Below are 15,779 nucleotides of genomic sequence, written 5' to 3'. Positions count from 1 at the left end.
TCAACACCCGATCATGCATAATCCCACCCAATCATACCAAGGACATCATAATACAAAATTCACGATATAAACCCTAGGGCTCTAGACACAATCAAAATGCAAGATCATTCATATAATAAATCACAATATCAAGAACATCAAGATTATCACATAAACACAATATAAACCCTAGGCAAAGCTCTATCAAGACTCAAACATAGAATCACATATCAAAGGAGCCAATGAATAAGATATAGCAAGGAAAATAGGTTTTGTCGAGACATGGGTTACCTCTTAGCCCTAACCAATATCCCTGGCTACTAAGGTTCTTCTCTAAGATTCTTCTTCCAATTGATCTTCCTAGGCTAGCTGGTGGGGGATTTCCTCGGTTGGGGTTCCTGCGAGTGATTTCGTGTGAGGGAAGAGAGAGGAAGGGTTCTATCTGCTTCCTAATCTCCTATTTATATGTCTAAGGGAAACCTATTCAAGGTCTGAGTAATAAGGCCCGCTTTCCCTATTCCCTATGGGTTTAAGGTTCCTTGTTTAGGTAAGGGTTCACGATTCATCGTGGACCACCTAGGTTAATTAAGCGAATTAAAATTGGATTAAATCCCTTTTAATTATTTTAATTAGAGAAATTAATTTAATAATTAATTCGGATTTGAAGGTAGTAACACGGGGTGTTACAATTATGGGCCTACTGGACAACCCCGCGAAGGGCAACGGCCGAAACCCCCTTTGCCTTGGCATATGGGTTCGAGGCGAAGGTTCCGACCAAGCTCCTAGTGCCTAGCTGGCGGGTCTTACTGTACAATGACGACGGCAACGAAGAAACTCTACGAATTGAAAAGAATCTCTTGGAGGAAAGGCGAGACGTAGCTTATGCCCGGATGGTCAAGTTCCAGCAAGCCGTCAAACGTTACCAGGATAAAAGAGCCAAAGGTCAGATACCTTCAGGTTGGGGATCTTGTGATGAGGGAAAGGATGGCCAGTCTGTAACACCCCGTGTTACAACCCCTAAACCCAAATTAATTAATTAATTACTCAGCCCAAAAAGGGAGTTAAAATCTACTAATTAGCTAAAAGGGGGTCCACCATGGTCCGTGGGCCATTATCCCTAAAACCAACCCCTTAGTCCTATAAGAAATAGAATTAGTAAACCCATGCCACCTAGACCCTAATTAGGACTCTTAATTATATAAATAAAGGCATAAGAGGCACCTAGAATTCACACCACAAATAATCTCTCACCACACAAGAAGTTCCAAGAATTCCCTTAGGAGAAATCAAGAAAGGAGGAATCTTAAAGAAAGACCCTTCATAGCCAAGGAAATTAATTAAGTCTAAGAGGTAACCCATGTCTCAACAAAACCTATTTTCCTTGCTATAATTATCTTCTTTGGCCTCCTCTCTATACCTGTGTCTTGATGAATCGTTTATGATATTGATGATATGTTCTTGATAATTGTGAGATAATTTTATGTGTGATCTTGATGATCTTGATGATGATAAGAGATTCTTGATGATTATGTGATATTCTTGATGGATCTTGATGTCTTGATAATTAAAAGATGAACTATGATTTTATTGATTTGAATATATTAGAGCTCTAGGTTAAAATTGGGAATTTCGTATTGTGTTATTATTGATATAATTGGGTGGGATTTCGCATGTTCGGATGTTGATTATATTTAGAAGTGTAATGAATTTGTGTGTGAATTCAAGTTTAGGCACCGTTTTCCTTTCTTCTAAAGAATGTTCACTTGATTCACACACAAGTGAATATATTTATGAGTTTGTTGAGCATGGCATTGAACAAGTTGGAGTTGAAAATGTTGTTCAAGTTGTCACGGATAATGCCTCAAACAACATGGGAGCTTCAAAGTTGTTGAAAGAGAAGAGCCCAACCATCTTTTGGACTTCTTGTGCCACCCACACGATAAATCTAATGCTTCAAAGCATTGGAAATCTCTCAAGGTACAAGAAAATCCTTGATCAAGCAAAGGCTTTAACGATCTTTATTTATGCTCATCACAAGACTTTGGCAATGATGAGAACTTTCACAAAGAAGAGAGAAATAGTGAGGCCCGGTGTGACTAGATTTGCATCTTCATTCCTTACTTTGCAAAGTTTAGCCGAGAAGAAGATTGAATTAAGGGCAATGTTTTCTAGCAATGAATGGGAGGCATCTAAATTTTCCAATATAGCTAAAGGGAAGGTAGCACACTCAACCGTAACGAGTATGGGATTTTGGCAAGGTGTAACGGCATGTTTGAAGGTTTTTGCACCATTGGTGAGAGTACTTCGACTTGTTGATTGTGATAACAAGCCATCAATGGGGTTTGTATATGGTGAGCTTATGAGAGCAAAAGAGGAAATCAAACATGCTTTTTCCAATGTCCCAAGGAACTATAAATCGATTATTGACATTATTGAAGAAAAAATGAAAGATAGGCTTGACTCTCCTCTTCATTTGATGGCATATTTGTTGAATCCTTATTACCATTATAAGGATCCACAACTTCATTTGGACGAAGTTGTAGTTGTTGGAGTTGTTGATTTTTGTGATATTCTATTCGTCAATGATTTTGACATGCAAAATCATATTGTAAGTGAAGAATTGCCAAAATATAAGAAGAAGGATGGGATGTTTGGAAGAAGCATCGCAATCAAAGCATGTGAGGTGAATGATGACAACTTTAATCCTGGTAAGTCATTCTTTATTCTTTAATACTTTATTGTTTACTTAATTATATTTAATTATTTATTAATTATTATGAACTTTGTTTTGTAGCAAATTGGTGGTCAACTTTTTGTACCTCAACCCCTTTATTGAGAAGAATATCCATAAAGATTCTTTCTTTAACATCTAGTTCTTCGGGGTGTGAAAGAAATTGGAGCACATTTGAAGGGGTTAGTAACTTAATATGATATTTTAATATTTTATTTAGTTTGTTATCAACTTGAAGTTAATATAAATATGAATTATGATAGTTAATATTTTATTAATCATTATTTAAACTTTTGAATATTTTTATTACTTGAATTGTAGATACATACAAAGAAGAGAAATAGACTTGAATCAAATCGTCTCAACAATTTAGTTTTTGTCCAATTTAATGCTACTTTGATGAACAAGAACAAGCAAGATAAAAATATTGAAAAGTTGGTTGGTAGTGATGCAAGTTTAATACAAGATTGGATTGTGGAAAATCTTGAGAATGATGAGACTGAGCCGGGATTGGATTGCAACAATAATGCTATGGAAGTGGATGAAGCATTACAACCCGGTAGAAGTGCTAGATTGAGGGATCTTGATGAAGATAACTTTGAATCAGAAGGGGAAAGTGTGGAGGAAATAAATGAAGTGGAGTTTGAAGATGATGGGCAACGTGTTATTGAGCAATATGGACAAGATGAAGAAATTGGCAATGATCCTATTCAATCATGATTCATGAATCACTTTGGATTTCAAAACTTCAAAATTTGGACTTGAATGTTGAATTTTTGTTGAATGTTAATTATGTTGTAACTTGTAAGTTTAAACTTTAAACATTGATACTTGGATGTTGTTTCACTTGTTTCATTAGTTGGATGATTAAATGTGGTATTGTTGTTTGAGTAATTGAGTATTTGACTTGTTTAGTTGTTCGAAGGAATGCATGATAGATTGATAGTTTTATTATTTGGACGTGCTATTTGATTAAATGTTGAAAACAACTTCATTAAATTTGTCAAACTGCAAGTCTGCTACTGTTTTTTAATTTTTTTTTTTAGAGCCCTCCTAGCGCCGCCTAGATTCCGCCTAGGCCCCGCCTAGCCCGCCTAGACGCTAGACGCTGCCCGGCCGCCCGACTAGCGCCTAGCGCCTACTGCAACCTTGTATAAATAAAAGCATAAGAGGCACCTAGAATTCACACCACAAATAATCTCTCACCACACAAGAAGTTCCAAGAATTCCCTTAGGAGAAATCAAGAAAGGAGGAATCTTAAAGAAAGACCCTTCATAGCCAAGGAAATTAATTAAGGCTAAGAGGTAACCCATGTCTCAACAAAACCTATTTTCCTTGCTATGATTCTTACTTTTGATCTGTTAATTGTCTATATGGTGTCACCAATTGCGTTTAAAAGTGTCTAAGCATGGTTTCGGGTTCCACAAAGGATCCCAGGACGAATTTGTTGATGAATGAGTCAGTGGGGGGCACCACCTACCCGCTGCCCAAAGGGCACTGCCCAGCAGCGGGCAGCCGGCTGCCCGCCGGCTACCCGCTGCCCGGAACAGTGCCCACCGGCGGGCAGCCGGCGGGTGACCCCCACCCACCGGCTACCGCTGGTCCATGCCCCCCCCCTCCTCGGGTCCCCGGCTTCCTCGTTTGATGTTCTCCGTTCCCCATGGTGTCCCAACGGACCCCGTTTGTCGTGCCTGAGTCTAGTTTGGAATTTCGGGTACCATTCGTAGGTTAAACGAGTCTTAGGAATTGCATGCTAGTTGAATTGGTAACCCGTGGACCTAGGTGGAAGTTATATGAGCCCTTAGGAATTATTCTTAGTATGTGAATGATCACATGTAAGCTTAATTATATGTCTCCCCCCTTCCCTATGTGGATTATGTGTTATTATGTGCTGTTGTGTGTTACGTGATGCATGACCCCAACTTGGTTAAGATCAATTGGGCTATACGGGCAATTGAATGGGCTGAGAACCATCCCAACTGTTAACCAGGCCGGTTAAGATCGATCAGGGATTTTAATATGATATAGGACTGAGGTCCACTATACGGGTAGTTGAATGGGCTGAGAACCATCCAAACTGTTAACCAGGCTGGTAGAGACCGGTCAGGTATATAAAGATTATGTATAGGACTGAAGGTCCACATGGGCCTCGGTGATATGACCCGCCGACCTGGACGCGCCAGGCGGTGTGTAGGGCCAACAAGCCGAGGAAGGCTGTAGTCCACCGACCTGAGTAATCAGGCGGTGTGTAGGGCTACGGCTGGCTGCGATCTACCGAGTGGTGGGACATCGGTATGTAGGACCGTAGTCTCCGAGGATCTTTGCCCACCGACTGAGTTTAGCTTAGCGGTGTGTCGGGCTTGATCCGCTACAGCCCACCGATTGTGCGCATCAACGGTGTGTAGGGTCGTAAGTCCCCCCTTGTAAAGGGGATCGCGGTCCACCGACTGGGCGCGTCAGCGGTGTGTCGGATCGTGGTCCGACGTTGAGTTCGTCAGCGGTTCTCAAAGGGTTGGTTGCGATCAACTCCCCTCGTACCGCGGTACTGAGGTAGGGTGCTGCGGGGCCGTGTTAATGCTATAAGCATTAACCCTCATGTTCGGGGCATGCGATTGGTCTCGTGGCGCCATCAATGATTATGTGATATGGATGATGATTGGTTGATGATGTGGTTTGGAATTGAGAAGTGGCTTGTGACCGTAAAAGCGTATTTCTTATGATGTTATTTCTACCTAACTGCTTATTGTTGTCTGATGTGCTTATCCCGATTTGCTGAGTCTATTCCTGGTTTTAAAACTAGTGTCACTTAAGTACATATCTTCCTGCTTCGAAATGATTTTCGTATATCTATATATATATCTATCTATACTATATTTCAACGCGTTGGAGTGGGTTACCAGCATCTCTCGCTGAACAGATATACTTGGCTTTCAGGCACAGAGGAGTAGACACTGGAGCGCGCTAGAGATTTGGAGCGTAGAGTAGATAGTTTCCCCTTTCGGCCTGCGTGCCATGCTTATGTATTTACATTATTGAGGATATTAGTTAGTTAGCATGTGCACCTGAGTTCCCTAGCTCAGGTGTGGCATAGCACCCCGTACTCTATTATATTATGTTTTGGGATTTAATTAGAATCTACCTTTATTATATAAGTCTTAAAAGTTGAAAAATTTCGGGGTGTTACACAGTCGGCCCAACGAGGGGGGAAAGATGTCAGTCAAGTAGGAAGGACCGTATAAGATAGCGAGTGAAGTTTACCCGGGAACCTACCGGCTAGAAACCGAGGGTGAGCCCGTGGAACGAATGTGGAACACTTGCCACCTCAAGAAATTTTACCAGTGACCGGTCGGTCACATTTTTCCTAGTCTTTTATCCATCGATTAGTTCGATGTAGGCACCTAGCGCCCAATAGCTTCGTGGGTAGTTTCCGTCAGTTGGTTGGCAATAAAGTTCAAATTATTTCGACTATGGAGTTTTCTAGATTATCACCTCATCTCAACGAGGATGGATAATTCCACCTGCTCAGGCGAAGTCGACTATGGCGCGAGGATTATCACCTCCTCACAACGAGGATGGCTGGTTCCGCCTACTCAGGCGAAGGCAGCCACGCCGCGAGGATTATCACCTCTTCTCAACGAGGGTGGCTGATTCCACCTACTCAGGCAAAGGCGGCCATGCTGCGAGGATTATCACCTACTCTCAACGAAGATGGCTGATTCCCCCTACTTAGGCGAAGGCAGTCACGCCGCGAGGATTATCACCTCCACTCAAAGAGGATGGCTGATTTCGCCTGCTCAGGCGAAGGCGGCCACACCGCGAGGATTATCACCTCCTCTCAACAAGGATGGCTGATTCTGCCTCCTCAAACGAAGGTGTCCACGCAGCGAGGATTATCACCTCCTCTCAACGAGGATGGCTGATTCCACCTGCTCAGGCGAAGGCGGCCACACCGTGAGGATTATCACCTCTTCTCAATGAGGATGGCTGATTCCAACTGCTCAGGCAAAGGTGGCCATGCCGCGAGGATTATCACCTCCACTCAACGAGGATTGTTGATTCCGCCTACTCAGGCGAAGGCGGCTACGCCACGAGGATTATCACCTCCACATAACGAGGATGGCAGATTCCGCCTACTCAGGCGAAGGCGGCTACGCCGCGAGGATTATCACCTCCTCTCAACAAGGATGGCTGATTCGTCCGGCTTAGGCGAAGGCAACCACGCTGCGAGGATTATCACCTCCTCTCAACGAGAATGGCTGATTCCACCCGCTCAGGCGAAGGCGGCCACGCCGCGAGGATTATCACCTCTGCTCAACGAGGATGGTTGATTCCGCCTGCTCAGGAGAAGGCTGCCACACCGCGGGGATTATCATCCCCTCTCAACGAGGATGGCTTATTCCGCTTGCTCAGGTGATGGAGGCCACACCGCGGGGATTATCACATCCTCTCAACGAGGATTGTTGAATCCGCCTGCTCAGGCGAAGGCAACCACGCTACGAGGATTATCACCTCCTCTCAACGAAGGTGGCTGATTCCGCCTATTCAGACGAAGGCGGCCACGCCGCGAGGATTATCACCTACCCCCAACGAAGATGGTTGATTCCCCCTACTCAGGCGAAGGCGGCCACGCCGCAAGGATTATCACCTCCACTCAAAGAGGATGGCTGATTCCGCCTGCTCAGGCGAAGGCCATGCCGCGAGGATTATCACCTCCTCTCAACGAGGATGGCTGATTCTGCATGCTCAAGCGAAGGCGGCCACGCTGCGAGGATTATTACCTCCTCTCAATGAGGATGGTTGATTCCGCCTACTAAGGGGAAGGCGGCTACGCTGCAAGGATTATCACCTCCTCTCAACGAGGATGGCTGATTCCACTTGCTCAGGCGAAGGCGGCCAAGCCGCGAAGATTATCACCTCTTCTCAACGAGGATGGCAGATTCTGCCTGCTCAGGCGAAGGCGGCCACACCGCAAGGATTATCACCGCCTCGCTACGAGGATGGCTTATTCTGCCTGCTCAGGCGAAGGCTGCCACGCTGCGAGGATTATCACCTCCTCTCAACGAGGATGGCAGATTCCAGCTGCTCTGGCGAAGCTGATTCTGCCTGCTCAGGCGAAGGCGGCTACGCCGCGAGGATTTTCACCTCCTCTCAACAAGGATGGCTGATTCCGCCTGCTTAGGCGAAGGCGGCCACGCTGCGAGGATTATCACCTCCTCTCAACGAGGATGACTGATTCCACCTGCTCAGGCAGAGGCGGCCATGCCGCGAGGATTATCACCTCTTCTCAACGAGGATGGCTTATTCTGCTTGCTCAGGCGAAGGCTGCAGTTGGTGCTGGGCATTCGATTCAAGCTGCGTTGCATTTTGCTATTGTTTTTGCATTTGTTCCTTTTGCGTTTTTGTATGATTTTGTGATTCATTTGCGATAAAATTGTTTTTAGCAGTGATGTTTGGGTTTAGAATCTTCCATTTAGTTTGATTGTGATACAATGAATATGAGTTTGTTGGTTTTGTAAATATTTATACAAAATCTCATAAGTATATATCCATAATTGTATAACAACAATTCCAGAATTGAAAAACAATAATTCCATAAGTTTATATATTTATATCCAGAATTGTATAACTACACATCCATAATTTCGTAACTATATTTCCAGAATTTCATATCTATATATTCAGAATTCACGGGTACTCTGTTTTGGCAGTTTGTTGCGTCTGTGTATCCAGAATAGTATAACTATATATCCATAATAACATACCTATATATCCAGAATTTGTAGATACTCTGTTTTTGTTGTTTGATGAACTGTTTGAAATAATGTTCACCATGTTTATATAATGTAGTTAGTGAAGGCATTATGGATGGTTCAATGAGTTCAGATCAAGGAGATATAGACATTGATGGCTCTTCATCAATTCCAGGTTTATTCATAGTTGTTTACCTTTTAATTAGCAAATTCTGGTTAGGAATTATATTTTGAAGGAAATGGTTATTATTGTGTTATATTTGCAGTTGATCAAGATTTGGTTGGTTTGGTAGTAAGTAATGTTGATGAGGCTTTTGAGTTGTATAACAATTATGCGTATAGACTTGGTTTTAGTGTGAGGAAGGGTCATCAACGCTACAAGGGATCTACTAACACAATTCAAATGAAGAACTTTTGTTGTTCTAAGGCTGGTTATAAGGCAAATGTGGGGTTAAGGCTTATTCAAAAATTGACACAAGGACAGGGTGTGAAGCATTTGTTCAGTTTGACGTGGGTGATGATGGGTTGTGGATAGTTACAAAACATGAGAAAGTGCACAATCATGAGTTATGTGTGTTCAACAAGAGTCATCTACTTCGTTGACATAGAAGTGTTGGAGATAACCAGCTCTTATATTTGCAAGGTTTGAAGGACAGTGGAGTTGCACTGGCGGATGGTATTAGGTTCCTAAAACACCAATCAGGGGGGTCTCCATTAGTTGGTTTCACCAATAGAGATGCTTATAATTCAATGGCTGCTGATACAGTCAAGCGATTGGATGGAACTGATTCTAACTCTTTAATTGAAATATTTAGGAGGAGGCAGTCTACCGAGTCTGATTTTTTCTTTGATTTTGAACTTGATTTGGATGCAAGATTGTGCAGTTTTTTTTGGAGGGATGGTCAAATGAGACGAGATTATGAGGTGTTTGGGGATTTGTTAGTGCATGATACGACATATCGCACCAACAAATATGATATGATTTGTGGCCCTTTCGTAGGGATGAATCACCAGTGCATGAATGTAATGTTTGGATGTGGGTTTTTGATGAACGAGAGATAGAATCGGTCTGTCATGACAGATCAATGTGCAGCTATGGCTGCTGCTATTTCTAAAGTGTTTCCAACATCATGTCACCGTCTTTGCATATGGCATATTAGTGAGAATTCAAAGAAGCATATCAAGACGTTAAGGAATAATAAGGATTTCTTGGGTACGTTTAACTACGTGTTGAAATACACAGAGACCGAAGCTGAATTTCAATTTTATTGGACAAGGTACGTTAGTAATTAATGGTTTTTATTGAATTATATTGCATATGTATAGTATTATTGGATTATATTTCATATGTATATAGTATTAGGCTTTCTGATCATTTAGTATATTTATTATGGATGTATAGTTTAACAAGTATGGATGTATAGTATAGCAATTATGGATGTATAGCAGTTGAACTGATTGGTGGTCCCTGGAAATGTAGTATATGGATTATGGATGTATAGTCTATCAATTATGGATATATATTATTTCAATTATGTATATTTAGCAGTTGAACTGACTGGTTGTCCTTGGAAATGTAGTATATGGATTATGGATATATAGTCTATCAATTATGGATATATAGTATTCCAATTATGCATATATAGCAGTAGAAAGTTCTGAGCATGTGTTAGAGATGTGGTGATGTTGTTTGTTATTCCGCTTCATAAACATTAGTGATTTTGTCTTATCATTTTCAGGTTGGTGACTGACTATAAATGTCACAAGAATACTTGGTTAGAAAAGCTTTATGACTGTAGGGAGAAGTGGTGTCCAGCATTTAACAAGGATTATTTTTCTGGGGGCATTTTGTCGTCACAAAGGAGTGAAACTACAAATCATTCGATTTCTAGAAGGTTGTCTAAGACAGCTGGTCTGTGTGATTTCTATTCATCGTTTGTAAGCGTAATTTCTTATTGGAGAAGTAAAGATAATGGTGAAGATTTTCGTTGTGCTCAAGGGGTACCCGCTATGATGATGGAGCACGTGAAACTTCTTTCACATGCTAGAGAGGTATATACTATTGAGATATATTTTTTGTTTGAGGAACAATTTATGAAAGGCAGTGCTTGTCATCAAGAAATGGTGTTGAATGATGGCCGTCAACACAAGTATCATGTGTGGCGGCCAGATATAGACATTATAAGGCATGAAGTTAGTTTTAACCCAGCCAACTTGGACATTTCTTGTAGTTGCAAGTTGATTTCTGAGTTGGGAATTCTATGCTGTCATTGTCTACGCATTCTTCATGTACATTGTGTTTCTAGTATCCCTGACAAATATATCCTTAAAAGATGGACTAAAAAGGTTATTGATGGTAGGAATGTCAACATTGATTCTATGGTTTATAATATTGGTGTCCCTCCTTCAATTTGGGTTTTTGATATTAGTAGGAAATTTCAAAGATTAGTTGTTTATAGTCAAGATAGTAGTGTAGCTAGAAAATTGTGTGATGAAGCTGTTGACGATGTAAAGAAAAAGGTTGAAGCTGAGATTGGGTATGTGCATATTGAAGAGTGTGGTGTTTCATCTTCAAGTGGTGGTGTACAAAATCCTTCAAGCCGGAGATTGAAAAGTGAGCGTAATAAAAGGAGGAGTGGTGTTTATGAAAAGAAGTACAGTCTTGCAAGGGGGAGAAGGAGTGCTGCAAATAAAGTTGCGTTGAGTACAAAGGGTGTTGTTCAGTCTTTGGTTTTGGAAGGCATATCCAAGCTTGCTGGGGATGGATACCTCGTACATCCAAGTTCTTCGAGTTCAGATTTTGTTCAGTTTAGTAAGGGCTTAGATGACAATGTAGGTGTAGATTTGAGAAATACAAGTTGTTATCATTGAACTTATGCAATTCTGGATTTATAGTTTTGTAATTTTGGATATGTAGTTTTGCAATTATGGATTTACAGTTATGCAATTATGGATGTTTATTTTTTCAATTATGAAATTATAGTTTTGCAGTTATGGAATTATAGTTATGAAATTATGGAATTATAGTTTTGCAATTATGGATGTGTGGTTATGCAATTATGGATGTGTGGTTTTGCGGTTATGGAATTATAGTTTTGCAATTATGGAATTATAGTTATGGAATTATGGAATTATAGTTATACAATTATGGGTGTATAGTTATGCAATTATGGATGTGTAGTTTCGCAATTATGAAATTATAGTTATGCAATTATGGAATTATAGTTATGCAATTATGGATGTACAGTAATTAACTCATGGAATTGTAGTTATGCAATTATGGATCTATAGTTATGAAATTACGTATGTGTAGTCATGCAATTCTATATTTGATACGTGCAAAAAAAAAAAAAAAAAATTGCATAGATCAGAAGTAAATTGGTATTCAGTTTTAGCGTCATGCATTCACAGAGTCAAGTCACATTGTTAATGTAGAACACAAAAAGTTTCACATTGTTAGATTACAGTCAACATGTCGAAGATATATATTCATTCACTTCTTCTTGGAGACACCTTTGGCCGCTTGTAGGACCTCCCCCCTGACTGCGTTCATCCTCCACTTTATGAGATTGGCAGCATATTTCGCTCACAATTCGTATATGAAGTTTGCCTATAAATAAAGAACATTAAGTAATTAGTTTTATGCAGTTTTTTTAATGTATTTTGAAGGTAATATATTTATTGTACTCTTACATTCAAGCGCATATTCTTCTTGAATCCTGGCTGCCAGTCTTATAGAGTCTCTCGGTATGTCTCCATATGCCGGAGTACATATATTCCGCAATCGGTGACATTTTCAGTGTTTGCCCAGTCCAACTTAAAGAACTCTATTGCAATATTTTGCAATCTCACATATAAGGAGTAGCACTCGGCTTTAAGGTAATCATTGAATGCTACAATCTGGACAAAAAAATTAGTTTAGTGTTGATAATGCTTTAAAAGTCAATATATAGGTATTGATAAGAAGGTCAAGGTTTTTTTTATCAATTTTACCAACAAGTGTGGGCAGTCGCCATATTTGTCCTTCTCTGAAACAGCAGCTGGTAACTCCTTGGTGTCTATAACCTGTACTTTATGTTCTTTTATGTTGAAGCAGACCAAGAAGTAGTGACCATAGCGATGAACTGTGAAAAATATCTAATTCCAATTCAAAGTTAAAGCAATGTTAATATTTTTTGATAAAGTCAAATTGGACATGGGTAATAGAACTTACTAACTCTGCGTCACTGATATCTAGGTTCCCAAAGCTGGATATTTCATAGCTTAATCGTTCATTGAAATTCTTCATTTTTATGTCAGTTGGGAAATCCTTCATCCACTGGTCATTTGGATCAATCTGCAGCTGTATACACAAATGCAGCAATGAGTATTCATAATTCATATAATATACTTTGAAACTGTTAAAGTTATACATACAGAATTATATAACTATACTTCCAGAATTGCATAACTATAGATCCATAATTGCAAAACTATAATTCCATAATTACAAAACTACAAAACCAGAATTTCACAACTACACATCCAGAATTGAATAACTACACATCCATAATCTGAAAACTATATATTCATAATTTGAGAACACTTACATGTACTAGCGTGGAGAAGTAGACTCGCTTTGTCTCCCCAACTGCACGGGACGTGTTTAGCAATGTAAAACGCAAGGACCAGACATCTAAGAAGCTGTTGAGTATCTCACCATTGCACAGAGTGGCAAAATCATCCCTTGATAAGTAGTAGTCACCATATTTGAAGAATATCTCTCTACAACACAAAAAATAAATAAATAAAAGAACATAAATTAATAAATAAAATTCATGTGAAATATGTGGATGGAAACATACCCTCCTGGGTGCTCATTTGAGGCTTCCAAAAATGCGTACTTTGAAACGACCTTTTCTTTGGGAGTTGCATTATGGATGGAGCCTTTGTTCTTCGTCCAATACGGCGACCTCAAATAAAGTGGGATGTTTCTGAATTTCTGCACAGGTCTTTTCCTCGCGGTGACATCTTCGACGTCAGATTCACTTTCTTGCATAGCTCTGTTGTTTACAAAAAACATAGGCAGTTATGATACCATATATTCATAAATAAAGATCCATAAACTAACAACTATACATCCAGGATTGCATAACTACAAATTCATAACTTCACAAGTATAGATACAGAATTGCATAACTACACTTCCATAATCTGTAAACTATATATCCACAATTTGAGAACTATATATCCATAACTGTAACAATCAATGTGAATAGTTGAATAAGAACATATTCATAATAATCAAACTTCATATTCATAATTATTGATCAATTGAACATCATATTAATAGTTTAAACCTACAAAAGAAAGCAGTAACCTACCTATCAAAGTCATCAATCTCAGCAGCAGCTTGGGCAGCAGGTGTAGTAGGAGTGATGGATTTTTCAAATGGCACTCTAATCAGCGACGGAGTTGCTTCCTTCTCCTTCGAGGTTGATACTCCTGCACTGATCGCAATGTTCTCCACCAGGGTGTCTAAAGGCTTCTCTTGAGATGGTGGTGGGGTTGGAGTAGAGCGTCCAAGTAGCTCAAACGACGGGGGTTCTAGTTCCATTTCTTTTCTGGTTTTTTCAAAGGCCTCCACCAAAGAATCAACTGCTGCCGTGAAGCTTTCACTTCCGAAGAATATGTCATCCAGTTGCGAGGCAGTTTGGCTAGAAGTGGGTTGAATTGTGCTTGTAGCACTCAGCATCGTGGAGATTCCTAAAATAGCCTTCTTCATGATCTCAACTGGGGCCCCTTGCTTGCCGATATCAGACATGACCTGACCGAATTCCAGCACATCTGTTGTAAGCCTCTGAAGCACACGGGTCACTCTGTGAACATTAGACAGTGGCACAGATGGTGTTGGAACGGATGGTGTAGCAACAGGGCTGCGTACTGGTCTAGGTATTGCAGCAGGAGGAGGTGCAGGTCGGGGTGATGATGTTGTTGCAATGGTGGTAGGCCTCTGAAATCTAGGGATAACTTTCCCCTTTCCAAAACCCCCTGATCTTATTTCAGCTGATACTCTCTTTCGTACAAGCATCTTTGTCCAAGCCTTGATTGTCAGGAATGTTCGGTTGACAGCCATGCCTTTGACTCTACCCGGTCGAAGTAGAACAGCTTCAAAAATTACAGAAGAGCACATTATAGAATTGAATAACTACACATCCAGAATTGCATAGTTACACACCCATGATTGGATATCTATAATTCCATAATTGCACAACTACACATTCAGAATTGCATGACTACATATCCCTATTTACATAACTATAATTCCATAATTCTAAAACTACACATCCAGAATTGCATAACTATACTTCCATAATTTCATAATTATAATTCCATAATTACAAAACCACACATCCATAATTGCATAACTATATTTCCATAATTGCAAAACTATATTTCCATAACAGCAAAAACACAATTTCATAATTGAAAGAATACACATCCATAATTGCAAAACTACACATCAAGAATTGCATAAATACACATCCATAATCTCATAACTATAATTCCATAATTGCAAAACTATAATTCCATAACTGCATAACCACACATCCAGAATTGCATAACTATAATTACATAATTGCATAACTATAATTCCATAATTAAAAACAGTTTATGTATAATAGGATCTTACCAGGATGAATACCATTGGCCCTGCAAAGGATCTTGTAGGATGTTCCTTGTAAATCTCAATTGAATCAATGAGAGACCTGTATGTGTATCGGCACCAATTCAGTCTTGAAATTGTCTGGCTGTTGAGCAACGACTTAAGAACTCGGTAGTTGGCATATCTTCCAGTATTTCCTCAGAGCAGGGAGGAAACAGCGAACACCACAAAGTCTCTCTTGAAGGCATCACCATGGTCACCTCTTCTGATTATCTCATCAGGCATCTTGGTTGTTATGGGTGACCCTGCCGGGACATTCCACCTCTTCCTCCAGTAAGTTAGGAGCTTATTTTACGCAGCTGTAGAATTTTCCTCAGATTTTGTCCCCTCCTCAACATCCTTCTTTCCCCGGGGGATCCCCAACGTGTATTCAATGTCCTCTTCATTGACATGCAAAATATCACCCTCCAATACAAACTCTGACTTGAAAACATCAAATCTCTTCAGAAGATACTCAACCAATTTTGAATAATTGCTTGAGAATTGCAGATATAGCAGGCCTCCAAAACCTATATCAATAACAACATCATTCTGATCCTGTGATAGGCGTTTGACAAGGTCTTGTCAAACATTTGACTGGGACCCATCCGCGTGCTGAAGTATTCCTTGTCA

General features: G+C 40.2%; 1 protein-coding gene and 1 long non-coding RNA gene across 2 annotated transcripts; both read left to right on the top strand.

Annotated features, from left to right (window-relative positions):
• Positions 1-1,681: 1,681 nt before the first annotated feature.
• On the top strand, positions 1,682-2,710 carry LOC109192144. The gene has a single exon (XM_019342734.1). The coding sequence runs from the start codon at positions 1,682-1,684 to the stop codon at positions 2,708-2,710; it is 1,029 nt and encodes a 342-aa protein (XP_019198279.1).
• Positions 2,711-2,825: 115 nt separating this feature from the next.
• Positions 2,826-6,769, top strand: LOC109192171. Its single transcript, XR_002056065.1, has 3 exons — positions 2,826-2,892; positions 3,032-3,488; positions 6,759-6,769. It is a non-coding gene; the product is annotated as an uncharacterized LOC109192171 (long non-coding RNA).
• The last annotated feature ends 9,010 nt before the right edge of the window (positions 6,770-15,779 follow it).

Source organism: Ipomoea nil, unplaced genomic scaffold (assembly GCF_001879475.1).
Source record: "Ipomoea nil cultivar Tokyo-kokei standard unplaced genomic scaffold, Asagao_1.1 scaffold1769, whole genome shotgun sequence".
Lineage (NCBI taxonomy): Eukaryota > Viridiplantae > Streptophyta > Magnoliopsida > Solanales > Convolvulaceae > Ipomoea > Ipomoea nil.
The sequence above is the reverse complement of the archived record's forward strand: the minus strand, read 5'-3'. Positions and strand labels throughout refer to the sequence as shown.

Excerpts from the sequence above, each read along its gene's own strand:
- LOC109192144 (XM_019342734.1), top strand. The coding sequence starts at position 1,682 with ATGAATTTGTGTGTGAATTCAAGTTTAGGCACCGTTTTCCTTTCTTCT.